This window comes from Prionailurus viverrinus, chromosome B1, assembly GCF_022837055.1.
Source record: "Prionailurus viverrinus isolate Anna chromosome B1, UM_Priviv_1.0, whole genome shotgun sequence".
NCBI classification, from domain to species: domain Eukaryota; kingdom Metazoa; phylum Chordata; class Mammalia; order Carnivora; family Felidae; genus Prionailurus; species Prionailurus viverrinus.
Genome location: NC_062564.1, coordinates 110,537,923 through 110,551,445, shown reverse-complemented (window position 1 = coordinate 110,551,445; position 13,523 = coordinate 110,537,923). Strand labels below are relative to the sequence as shown.

The 13,523-nt window shown below is 39.3% G+C and overlaps 1 protein-coding gene across 11 annotated transcripts in view; it reads left to right on the top strand.

The window, feature by feature from the left end:
• ANK2 (ankyrin 2) overlaps window positions 1-2,835 on the top strand; it is a 273,390-nt gene extending 270,555 nt beyond the window's left edge. For 9 of the 11 annotated variants that reach the window (XM_047855606.1, XM_047855600.1, XM_047855602.1 and 6 more), the window contains one exon: window positions 573-715. In XM_047855606.1, coding sequence (XP_047711562.1) covers window positions 573-587 — 15 coding nt within the window. In that variant the 3' untranslated portion in view covers window positions 588-715. Of the gene's footprint in view, window positions 1-572 lie in introns of all 11 variants that reach the window. The other 2 variants (XM_047855596.1, XM_047855597.1) reach the window with 1 other exon arrangement.
• Window positions 2,836-13,523: the final 10,688 nt, after the last annotated feature.

The window sequence follows — 13,523 nt, the reverse complement described above, 5'->3', positions numbered from 1 at the left end:
GTCTCTCGTTGGTATTCACCTTCCTCTATGTTGATAGAATAAGATTCCCGTTTTTAAAGATCCATGTCTCATGGAAAAGTTTTCCTAGAACATTTCCCAGAACAGGATGCGACTCTAAGGATTAAGCTGACAGCTGAGGTGTTTTCAGAAAATCAAAAACTATTTTTCCTAGCCTGTCAAAAAGTACATATGGAATCCCTGTTTCGGGATGTGCCAAGCGCTTTCAAATCAGTGCACCTTAAACAAACATGAATGATTGTATGGTTGCTTTTGGAAAGAATCTCATTAAAGCATGGTTTTATTTCTTTGAAATAGTTCTGAAAGTTTTAAAAAATATTCTTTGTTCCAAAATACTTTAAAACATTTCATGACTTATGTCAGATGGGAGAGGCCATGTTTAAAAGAGAGAGGTGGGAGGATGGTTGCAGATGTTAAACTAATAGCTCAGTCTAGAAGTATCCAGAGGTAGCACAGTGAAGTATTTTCGTGTCACAGTGATCACTCCCACCCCAAAGGTGGTGGCTGCCTTGTAGTGAAGAAAGTATAATTCTCTCTTGTCTGCTTTCCTCCAGGACGACAATGAGTAAAGCCAGTACACAGAAGAGGGCTGTGGTGAAGGACCAGCATGGAAAACACATTTACTTGGAGCACCTGGAGGATGTACCAGAAGCACTAGACCAAGATGACCTCCAGCGCGACCTCCAGCAACTCCTTCGGCATTTCTGCAAGGAGGACTCGAAGCAAGAGGCCAAATGAGGGGCTGCCCTGTCCTCACACCAGAAACCACACATCCACTCGATATGCAACTTCCCGTTTCACTAGCAGAGCGACCTAATGGGATACCCTGACACTTCCACTTTTAGCAAAAACACTGCATTTTGTTTTAGTTTTTCCCCATCCTCTTTAACTGTAAGCTAATTTGTGACCAAAGATAGCGTCCTTCAGTCTGGATGCTGTATCCACTACTTTGTTGTGTCTGTGCTAAACTGGAAACTGGCCACCTCCGTCGTTCTTTGCTTCTGCACAAGCTCCATGAAAATCCATCGATCAGAAGAACTTCACCTACAGACCTCTTCAAGTGTTGATATATAGGAATCCTTCCAAGGGATATCCTTGTACAATGTATATAGCTAAAATGCTCAGATGAACAACATATTAAAATTAAAACCACTGCCTATCATAACTACACTGGGCATCATGGAAATAAAAGGCCTCTAGAAATTGCTGAACAATGGTTAATTAAGATATTGCTAACACAATCGAATGATAATACAGTTCTACTGCAAAAGAAGCACTTCAGACCTACCATGTCCTTAGACCTTCCAGAGTAGCCATTGCTCCTAGTTAAAGATGGGTTAATGACCTCAAGGAACTATCCTAACTAAGCACTTATTGCTGGTGCTGGCCAGCCTTGATTTATGATTCTCCAACAGCCACTCTGAGGGAGGGGAGAAGGGGAGCAGAAGGCAAAAGGAGTGAAACAATGAGGTATTCAGCTGCTAGCAGCTACATCCTGTGGCGTTCTAGCATCTTCAGGTCTTTTGGATTTTGGACACATTGGCAGGGTATTTTAAAAGCTATAACTACTGTACTTTTCCAGTTTTCATTGCTGCTTTAGCAAACCACGCTGTCTTATTGGTGGTACTTTCTTCTGGCCACTGCACTGTAGATAATTCATTGGAAACAAGATTTACCCACTACGCAAAAGGTTAAACTCCTTCACCATGCTGGAGTGTTCCCCCCCCCCCCCTCCGGGTTTATATCTTCTCTAATACCTGCATGTAGCATTTAAAAATCAAAACCACAGACAAAACTTCTCTTCTAATCACACTGATGGTTTTCATTCTTCTGACCCTGAGCAAGCACTTTTCACTTTTCAGCTAGGTCTGTTTTTTAGCTTGCAGACAAGGTTGAGAAATCCTTACAAATTGGGTTTTGGTTAAAATTTTTGATTTATTTATTTGAAATCCAAACTCCCTTGGAAACTCTTAAGTGCATTTGTGCACTTTTTTGTTTGTTTCAAAGAAGGAACTTTAATCATCTGAGTGATTTCCATGTCCTAATTCCTTATTCCTCTAGTGGTTGAAGCTGTGTAGCATTTTAACATATATATATATTCACAAATATATTCATATAAACAGTATACATTTTGAATCAGTTATTTGTTAAAGAAAAGTATATTCGATGAAGATGAAATTAAAAAAAAAAAAAAAAGAGTCTATCCTCCAGGGATTGAACATTTTCCAATTCTATCTGGTCTTTTCCTGTTGTGCAAAAATGACTCATTGCTCCGAATGTCAAAAACAAAAGTGACAAACAATGGCACTTCATCATTTCAAGTAGTGTTGCCAAGGGCGCAAATTTCCTGGGAGGGAGATTTCCCATAAGCCAAATCTCTTAAGCCTCAAATGCTAGCACTTTTTGGCAGTTGGATAGGAAATAAAGCTTTTTTGGCAGCCAAAATGAGAGAGGCTGATGGTGAAACTTTTTGAGACACACCATGGCCTTCTTGTCAGAACCTTCACTGGAGCTCAAGAAAAGCATTTCTGTTGTGTTATTTGCAGTGCAGATGATGTCTGTGTAACAACATAATGGTTATTCACCTTTTTTTGGTTTTGATTTTTGCTGTGTAATCAAAAAACTTGAATACTGTGAGAAGAAGTGAATTTTCAGTTGATGAATCAGCATCTTGTTCCCATGGTGATAACACTAATTGAATATATCTATGAGGGCATGTATTAGTTAATGGAAAAAAAATACAACACTAACAATACATAGCTGCAAATGTGTACAATGGCTGATTTAATTAAATAAAATGTACAAGTGTTAAATGTGGCAACAGTGATTTATTCTTTATCACTTAATCTGTGATTTCAGGAGCTAAGACATTATTAAAGAGATGCGATACATTTAAAGCCAAAAAAGACACAAATTGCCCTTTTCTTTTCCTTGTAGTTTTTATTTAGTAGCTGAAGATGCTACATGCCCAACACTGTGTTAAGCACGGAGATGAGCAGAAAGATTTTGTCCTTGCTCTCAAAGAAATTTGTATTGTGTTTGTTATGCAAAAGGAGAAAAACAGGGGCACCTGGGTGGCTCAGTCGGTTAAGCGTCCGGCTTCAGCTCAGGTCACGATCTTGAGGTCCGTGAGTTCGAGCCCCGCATCGGGTTCTGGGCTGATGGCTCAGAGCCTGGTGCCTGCTTCCGATTCTGGGTCTCCCTCTCTCTCTGCCCCTCCCCCGTTTGTGCTGTCTCAAAAATAAATAAACGTTAAAAAATTAAAAAAAAAAAAAAGATTTATATTTAGTTTTGGGATCATTACTAAAGAAATAGGAATTTGGGGGCTTGGGGAAAATGAGGGGAGTGTAACCAGGGATTGGTAGGGCAGCGCGGCCCACTGGGCATGACTCTTCCATTTTAGTTTTCTCTTACAAGGCAGTGGGGTGCTCTGGAAACACACGTTTTTTGGGAACAGCATTTTGCTGGGGTGCGTGGGGGTGTTATTTATCTCCTAGCCTGAGAATTAAACACTAAATGGATACATCAATATAAACAGCAAAAGGGCAGAAACATACAAGACTGAAATCAGTTGTATTTGGAGAGTTTTTGTTTTTGTTTTTTGAAAAATCTCTTTAGTGCCGCTAGACTATTTTTTTTTACTGTAAAAAACGTTCAAAAAGACATGGTTAGGAAATCGAGTAGGTTTCACTGAAGTTTTAACTGGTATAAGCTGTAAAGCTCACTGGATCTGGCTCATATGCCTAGTTGATTTACAAGATCTCCCGAAATTAAAATACCAAGTATGCTTGAAATTAAAAAATAATAAAAATAGAGTCAAGGTTAAAAAAAATTCCCAAAGTAGGATTGTCTGTGTGACCATCCTCTTCCTCTCATTTTTCTCATGGGCTGTGTTTTCTACTGATAGGAACTCATGGCTTCCAGTGCCTTGAGTTTAAGGAGATTAAAGCATCAGGGAATGAATATTCAATGTCTTCTCACGTTTCATTAATTGGTGTACAAACTCCATTAAAACAATAAACAGTGGTTCATATGTCCTTTTACAGAAACATATTTAACGTTTATTTATTTTTGGGACAGAGAGAGACAGAGCATGAACCGGGGAGGGGCAGAGAGAGAGGGAGACACAGAATCGGAAACAGGCTCCAGGCTCTGAGCCATCAGCCCAGAGCCCGACGCGGGGCTCGAACTCACGGACCGCGAGATCGTGACCTGGCTGAAGTCGGACGCTTAACTGACTGCGCCACCCAGGCGCCCCTACAGAAACATATTTAAAATGTAAAGTAGGGTGAACCCCACCCACCCACCTCCCGACTGAGGGAAGATTATGCACATTTCATAAATGACTTGAATTAGTTATGAAGAAGAGACAATTACATATACACACATTGAAACGGGCACGAACAGCATTTGAACTTAGGTGGCTAGTGATGGAATTCAATATATTTCAGCATGGAGGTTCTGGTCTGGGTGTAGGAAAGTAGACAAGCACATGAAAAGAACAGATAAAGAGAAGCCAACCAAATATTTAATGAAAAACAAAATCACTACAAGGTTTTCTTGAAGAATGGAAAAAAAATGGTCAGCTTGCTTTCATTATTCCATAAGAAAAGAATTGCTTAAATGTCTTGGTCCTCTGTTGCCACTCGCTGCTTAGAAACTACATTCTCCTTCAGTTAAGGTCTGATTTCTGTTTCTGATCTAATTAAAGCTAGAATTACAGTCTTAGAATGAACCACCCACGTAAATGTGTAATACAACTTTTGTTTCACTGTAATAGTGGAACATTTAAGAAAATCTTTTAAGTATCTTGAGAAAAACCTTTATTCCTAACTCCTACAGACAAATTATTCTTTTTTGGTTAGACTCCCTGGGAAAAACAAAAGAACTCTCTCACTTTAAATTAGCTCCACAGAATGGAATCGATGACACATATGAATAGCCTGTGGGTGGAGGGTAGACAGGGACATTTAAAAGTGGTATTTGTAGTACTCTACCAGATATCTTCAATCACTGGAAGTGTTCATTTCATGAGTCCTTGAAGTGTTTCTTTGAGGCAAAATGGTTCAACAGGTAATCTTCGACTAAGATTGGACTGCTATGTCAGGACTTATGTGACTTTGTGCAAGTTTACCCTCTGGAATCCTCATTAGTAAAATAAGACAAAATAATGCCTTAGAACCCTCTCGCCATACCAGGTGCAGGCAGCGCATCAAGTCCTGTCCCATTTATCAACCCTTTAATTTGGAAGTGCCACACTGGCCTGTGTGTCCTTGGAGCTCATTAGATATGGACCCATATTTGTGACCTTCCATCTCTCTGGGAAGAGAGGGCCTCAGGGTAGGAGTTGAAGGCTGTCACCCCTCTAGATTAGAAAGTAGAGTTAACCGCTTCCTCTTAGGCACTCACAAGATTTTTTTTTATGTCAGTTACGCCCTTCAATTCACTTCCTTTTCTGAGGAAGGATTCTTCAGGATCTCTTTTTTCTTAGTAGGTCTTCATAACTCAATTCTGGTTTCCATTCCTTCTTCAAACTTCCTGCACATATTCTATTTTTGGGTTTTCACTTTTTCTTTACCCTTAAAACTGCTGAATTAGGTAAAACTACCCAAACTCCCCTATTGAATATTCTCTGCTGGCAACCGGTCTAGCATAGCTGCTGCATGTGCTGGCAGGGCCCTGGGTTGTCCTGGAGGTGGGGATGAACGCAACAGCTGCCTTTGTGGGTGTGCAGAAACAACTGAATTACCGTGTTGCATGGCATCCACACCGTGCCAGTTTTTCCTGGGTGTTGATCAGAACTCAGATCTCATCTAGGCCATGAGATGGAATTTTCATGGCATTAGTATAGCAGCAACTTCTGGGTAAGTTGGACCTCGTGTGAATTTTTCAAGCGACTCACTAATATGTGATACCTTAAACACCTCTCCAACCACACTGTCTCACCCTGAAGAATCAGAGGGACAATGTAGAGAGTCTATTCTCATAATCCAGTTACTGTTCCGACTGGTATGTTAGTCTCATAGGGCTACCATAACAAAATACCCAAGGATGGTATTTATTTCCTCACAGTTCTGGAGCCCAGAAACCTGAGATCAAGGCCCTTCAGCAGACTGGTCCGTATTGAGGCCTTTCTCTTGGGCTTATAGATGGCCACTTTCTTGCAATGTCCTCTAGTCTGTGGTCTTTCTTCTTTGTAAGGGCATTCCTGGTGTTCCTTGTATATCCAAATTTTGTCTTCTTATCAGAACATCAGTCAGATGTAATTAAGGCCCACTCAAATGGTCTCATTTTAACCTAATCATCTCTATAAATGTCTATTTCCAAATACAGTCACAATCTGAGGTACTACACCCCAGTGCTTCAACACAAGAATTTGGGGGAGAACACAATCTCACCCATAACAATTGGGTTTAGTCCAAGAAACAAAGCCCACGAGATATTTTAAGCAGGAAAGGGTTTAATGAAGAGAACTAGAAACTTATATAAATGTTGAAAGAGCCAAACAAGTGAAGCCAGGGAAGGAAGCTGCTGCTGTCTGGAAGAAACCCATAATGCAGAAATCAGAAGTCCAAGCTGCCACTGATGGATTTGGCTTCATGTAGCAATGAAGTTGATGCTTCTTAGGAGAGTGCCCAGACATAGCTGCACAAAACACTTCATCTGTCTTCTGCTAAAGTCCTGCAGTCTTGTACTCTCCCCAGCTGCCCTGAACAAATAATTGTTTTCCTTCTCTTTCCTGTTTGGACTTTGGGCAAACACTTATCTTTGGCAGAATCCAACACGTAACCCCACTGCAAAGGGATTCCCGGGAATACGGTTCTGAGGATCTTCCCTCAGCCTACAGCGAAGAATGTAGAATAGGGTGGAAATGACACTGAGTTGGCAACCATTAGCCATAGAAGCTAAGCCACAGAATAGTTTTTATCCATCCACTAACTCGTGTATTCAAGATCTACTATATTCCAGGTATTGTGCTAAGTGCTCAGGTAGATTGAGGTCAAGACGTTCATGATTTTTACTAGTGCCAGTCACCACTGAAAGTGCCCTGGAGATTTCTTTCGTTTCTACCACAAGCCTATTAAGGAAATACTGATGAGGAAACTGAGAAGCAAAAAGGTTGAGTATCTTACCCAAGATAATTCAACTACAAAACAGCAAATCTGGGATAAGAACCCAAGCAAATGGCTCCAACAGTAAAGCACGCTCCATCTTTGAAAGACAGTCCTTACCCCTTGAATTTATAAGCTTGCAGTATCGATATATGGAGTCAATAAGTTCACAAATAATTAAACATTAATTTGCTTTGAGACAAAGACCTTTTATACGCAGAAACAAGCCCTGTTCAGTACCATTCTCATTTCTATTCTTCTACAAAATTCCTTTCTTTTTTCACAAACCTACTTTACCTTCCTCATGTACCTCATGCTCAGCAGATGACCTTGATTCTGTTTTATAAGAAAGTAGGTGTCAATGGGTATAATTATTTCAATGCTGTATGGGTCAGGGTTCTCCAGAGAAATAGAAATAATAGGATGTATGTATAGATAAAGAGAGATGTATTGTAAGGAATTGGCTCATGTGATTATAGAGACTGAGAAGTCCCAAGAGCTACAGTCAGCAAGCTGAGACCCAGGAGAGACAATGGCTCAGTTCTAGTCCCAAAACTGGCAGACCCAGACCTCAAAGCCCACGTTTCAGTTTGAGTTGGAAGGCAGGGAAGGGCTGAAATCCCAAGTCAAGGCAGTCAGGCAGGAAGCGTTCCTTCTCATATAAGGGAGGGTCAACTTTTATGTACTATTCAGGCCTTCAATTGCTTAGATGGATTTGACCAACCTTAGGGCAATTTGCTTTACTCAGCCTACCAATTCAAATGTTAATTTCACCCAGAAACACCCTCAGAATCCTATTCAGAATAACGTTTGACCAAATTTCTGCCACCTGTGGCCCAGAGAAGTTGATGCATTAAGTTAATCATCGCAAATGTTCTTCCTATTCCTACCTCCAAAATTATGTTTATCTACCTCCACCCTCGCACAAAATCCAACTAAATTTTACAGATCTTACTGGCTTTATTCAGAGATTCATGAGTTGGGCAGCATCCCATCTAGCAGATAGAAAGGAGCTCCAAGGAGCTGTACATCCTGCACCAAATGAAACACTCTTACAGGCAGATGGGAGCAGGAATAAGGAAGTTATACTAGGCAAAAGTGGGTTAGTTATTATAGTTCCTTTCCTTTGGGGGATGGCTGGGGTCTGTCAGGCAGACTACCTCACTAGAGCTGATCAGGAGATTCTTGACTGGTTTAAGATTCCATTTCTGGAAAAGCTGAAACTAATTAAGCCTTGATTTCGTGATGTGGGGCTTAGCATTAGTGACTCCACTTTGCACCTGTGTTCTGGTTTTTAACACATTCTTGGTTCTCGTGGATGTTCTCTACAGCTTTCTCTCCCAGCTGAGGCATACGTTCAGATTTCTCCTGGTTACAGAGAAAAAAAAAATTATCCTTCAATCCTGGCTTTGCATCTAATGCTCACTCTCTTGCTCTCTTTCCCTCTCTCTTTTATTCTCTCTCACTCTTTTTCTCTCTTTTTTCCCCCTCCTACATATGCTTCCCCAGTTTCTTATTTCTCAATCCTCCTTCAGTCTGTCTTCAAAGAATCTAAAAACTTAATGTATTAGAAACTATGGCTTAGCACCTGTTTATGGGTAAGCACCTAAGCCAGGCTTGGGACCTGGCTTAGCAGAGGTCCTAGGAAAACCAAAACCTTAAATGGGAGAGTCATAATTAGTATGTCCACATGGCCAGACAGGAAAATGCATGAATTATCTTGGCATGGGAAATAAGAATTAGTGGGGCCCCGTGGCAAACTTAAGAGAGCATGCCGCATGTTATATATGTATTGAGATAAGTATAAACCATCAATAATTAATGTATTATTTAGAATAGAAAAATAGTAAAAATACAAAATATATCTGAGAGCTCTCTTTTGGAATAATACAGATGGTCACCACTGACATAAGCAAGAGGTAAAGAAGCAGAAATGTGCAATGTTAAAAAAGAGAATTGGGGAGTGTGATACTGTGATTTATAATAAATATATATTTTGTTTTCATTCATTTCTGGCACAAAACTAAAACCCTTGGAAGTTCCTGAGCAATAAGGGCATCTTTTGTTATAGTATTTACTCTCATGTCTTCAGTTTCTGAAATGGTTCTAGAGGCACAAGGTGAAACGTGTCTTGTTATTCTTAACAAGCTCCTTTCCACCGCACCTGAGTCTCTGTTAATGAGGTGACTTCTGGAACGCACCTAGGAATGGGGGCTGGTTGCCAGGGGAAGGACCGGAACAGAGGCAAGGAACTTTTAGTCCCACCCTCTGATTTCCAGGGAGGGGAGAAAGGTCTAAAGAGTCAATCACCAATTTCATCAATCATGTCTGTGTAACAAAGCCCCCATAAAAACTCAAAAAGGAGGGGCTTTGGAGAACTTCCAGATTGGTTAACACGTAAAGATTTTGGGAGGGTGGTGCACCTGGAGAGGGCTTGGAAGTTCTACACGGCTCTTCCCACACCTCACCCTGTGCATCTCTTCTGTCTGGGTGTTCTTAAATTATACCCTTTTGTAATAAACCAGTAATCTAGTAAGGAAAATGTTTATCTGAGTTCTGTGAGCTTCTCTAGCAAGTTGATCAAACCGAAGGAGTTTGTTGGAATCTCCAATCTATAGCTGGTTGGTCAAAGCACAGGTAATGATATGGGCTTTTGACTGGTGTTGGGGGTGGGGGGTCCTGTAGGACTGAGCCCTTAACCTGCGGGATCGTAAGCTATCTCCAGGTTGATGGTGTCAGGTTGATAGTCTCAGATTCCCAGTTTGTGTCAGAGAATTGTTTGTTGGTATGGGAGACCCTCCCTCACCCCCCACACTCTCTGGAATTAGAAGCAGAAACCCTTTAGGGAGATAATCAGAGAGGAAATAGATATAACAAAATGTTCCATAATTTTATGTAAGCAAGTGTAGAAAACTGAATTTTGTTCTGATTTTGTTTAAACAGAAATTGCTAAAATTTACCACAGAAGAGATAGCAAAGGTAAACCCCAAGGTGGTGGTATTTTTCCGTGTCTGCTTGACTAGGCTGAGGAATGCCTAGAAAGCTGGCACATTATTTCTGGGTGTGTCTGTTTGCTGTTTCCAGAAGGATTCACATTTCAGTGGGTAGAGTGATGAAAACCCACCCTCAACAGTACAGGTGGGCATCATCTAATGCATAGAGGGCCTGAATAGAACAAAAATTCAGAGGAAGGGTGAATTTGCTTTAGTTGGGACATGTATATTCTGCCCTTGGACACCAGCGCTCCTGATTCTTAGGTCATGGAACTTGTACCAGGACTTGGGCCATGGACCCCCTGGTTCACACACCTGTGCGTTAGGACTAGAATTACACCACTGGCTTCTCTGGGCCTCCAGCTTGCAGTCAGCAGATACCGGGTCTTCTCAGCCTCCACAATTGCATAACCAATTCCTCACAATATAGGTGCTGCCACATTATTAAGCTTTCAATAAACAGATAATTCCATTACCATTAAACTGACACAGGGCCCTATGAGAAAAAAAAAGTTCCCAATCACTTTAACAAAACAAACCCCCAAAACATCAAAAATAACAAAAACTCGGATAAATTCATTAAGGAATAGCTATACAAAAAGTCTCAAATAAAATAAATGTAATCTGGCATATATTTTGAAAATTAAACCAACCAGGTGGCTTCATTCCACGTCCAAAACTGGTTTTTTACTGATAGCTGTTAATGTAAGTACCCTCATTGAAAGGCCAAAGGAGAAAATGTATAATGATTCCCATAGATGGCCAAGGGACATTTGGTAAGCTGTAGCCTTGGGTTCTTGATTTTTCTATTAAGAAAATCAAAAGAGAGATACGCCGCCTTAAAATGATCAAAGGTTTTATGTGTCTGTATAAACAGCACTTCTCTAACAAATGTTTAAATAAATTTAAGTGAACAGCATTTAAGTATGCTCAGTTTAGCACAGCTTTTGCAATAATTTGCCATAATAGAGAATACCTTACCTCTGACAGTACACACTACTGGCTCGTTCCTTGTAAGGCGATATCAGTCATGGAAAGTTTATGAATCCTGTCCTGTAAAGGGTTCCAAATGAATACATTCATTGAGTTATTTTTTTTTTTCAAAGTTTAAAGCAAGAGAAAAGAAAGAATGTGCCACAAATAGAGGATTCTTTTATTTATCACATAAATCAGTTAGAAAGAATTTACACTTAAGGTGTAGTTCACTAATGAATTTGCAATTTTAGCCAAAATTTGTGCTTATAGGAAATAATTTTTATTTCATGCTTTTTTTCATTTTGTTTTAAAAATGAATTTTTAAAAAATGGATTGAAACACTAAAGAGGGGGCATGCGGTCCTCATGACTAAGTTCATCTTAATGATGAACACTGGGAACATTCTTATTTTAAAACTGTGAACAAAACAAAAAAGTTTAATATTTCCATAATTATCCAGAATGGACCAGGAGGTATTAATCAATGCAAATTTACAAAACAACAACAACAACAAAGAAATAAAGCTTAACAATGGGAAAACAAGAGGCAAATATTATAAATATAGGCGGATGATAGGTTTGTGAACCAGAGAAACCAATCAAACCAAAAGAAAAATTAATCAACAATGTTGTCACTATTTTCAAAGTTAACAAAAAAATCTGTAACTTTCTTTAACATAGAAAATTTCCAAATTAAAAATGGAAGAAACAGTCATATAATTTACCTTAACAGTAAAAAAGATTAAATGCCTAGTTATAAATTTAACAAGAAATGTACAGGGTCTATTAAAAAATGTTAAAAGGTTTTACTTAAGTTATTGGAGGAGCATACACTTATATATAATTATAGAATATGAAGATTCTCCATTAATTTATTTCCTCATAGGATCATAATAAAATTGCTTGTGAGATTTTAACTTGACTTTATGTGAAAAAAAAATAAGCATGTGAAGTTAATCAAGATTCTAGGATTTTAAAAAGGAATGTATGTACCAAATTAGCCCTACTAGATATTAAAATGTTTAAGCTACCGTTTCTAAAGCAGTTCAGTATTAGTGTCGTCATGTAACATAATTGACATGAGTTTTCTCCTTTGTGAATCACAGATAGAAACTACCCCAAGTGAGTTGTTGCACAAAGGAAACTTTGCAGCAAATAAGGAGAACATACGGAACAATGTAAAAGGCTGAGAGGGTCAGTGGGTACCTTTTGCTTAGGGTTAGTTTGAATATTTACAGAAACCTTGTCATCATATGCAGAGGCAGGCACAAGGTTGCACATGTGCCTTAAAGAGACATGTCTATCCGTACATTGTATGTTATATATGTGAGGCTTATCCTTCTCCTTGGGTGGAGATTTTAGTATTATAAAATGATGTAAGGGTAATTGTTGGTCATTCTAGTGGTCACTCCATGGTCCATCTGTGTAGGTATGAGCTGGGGTTTAGTTCAAACTGCTCTGAGTGGTCTGGAACCCTGGAACACTGAAACCCTCCTTCTAGGCATGCAGTCATTATTGTTTGAGAGGTAGTTGGTTTCCATCTGGGATATTGTGCCCATCCTATGGGGTCTTTTGCCTGGGTTAAGAGATAATCTGGAAAGAAGAGTTTCAGGGAAAATGTGGGACAAAGGTCAGTGGGTACAAGCAAATGAATAGTAAAAGATCAGGTCTTGGGGTCTAGGTGGTGACAAAAGCAATGAAATAGAGGGGCACCTGGGTGGCTCAGTAAGTTAAGCATCCAACTCTTGGCTTCGGCCTAGCTCATGATCTCCTGGTTCCTGGGATTGAGCCCCTGTCAGTCTCTGTCCTGAAAGTGAGGAGCCTAGTTAGGATTCTCTCTCCCTCTCTGCCCCTCCCCCATTCACACTCCTACTCCCTCTCTCAAATAAATAGGTGGACTTAAAAAAAAAAAAAAAAAAAAAAAAGCAAGGATATAGAATGGAGAATCCAGAAAGAGAAATTGATCCAAACTAAAAAGAAATTTGCCATATGATAAATGTAGTCTTTTAAATCAACCAGAAAAGAGTGGACCATTCTATATAGTGTTAGGTCAAATGACTAGTTATTTTGGAGAGGAAATAATGCTAAACCTGTATGTGTTTCTTTCATTAAAACAAAGGATAGTTCAATTATTACATATAATTTTTTTTAGGTAGAAGTTACAAAGAGAGCAAAGGCAAATTGTTTTAGCACTTTCAATGGGGAAGATCTTTGTAGACAAACAAAAACAGAAGCCTGGGTGAGGAAAAAAAAACACAAATTTGACTATATAAGTATTTAACATTTCCATGAGGAAAAGATATAAGTAAAATTGAGAGATAAATGGAAAAGTATAATTTACTAATTATATGAAGAGATTGCATGCGTATGTAAATGACTAATATATAAACAGAAAAGACTATTCATACAGCACTGGAAGAAATTTG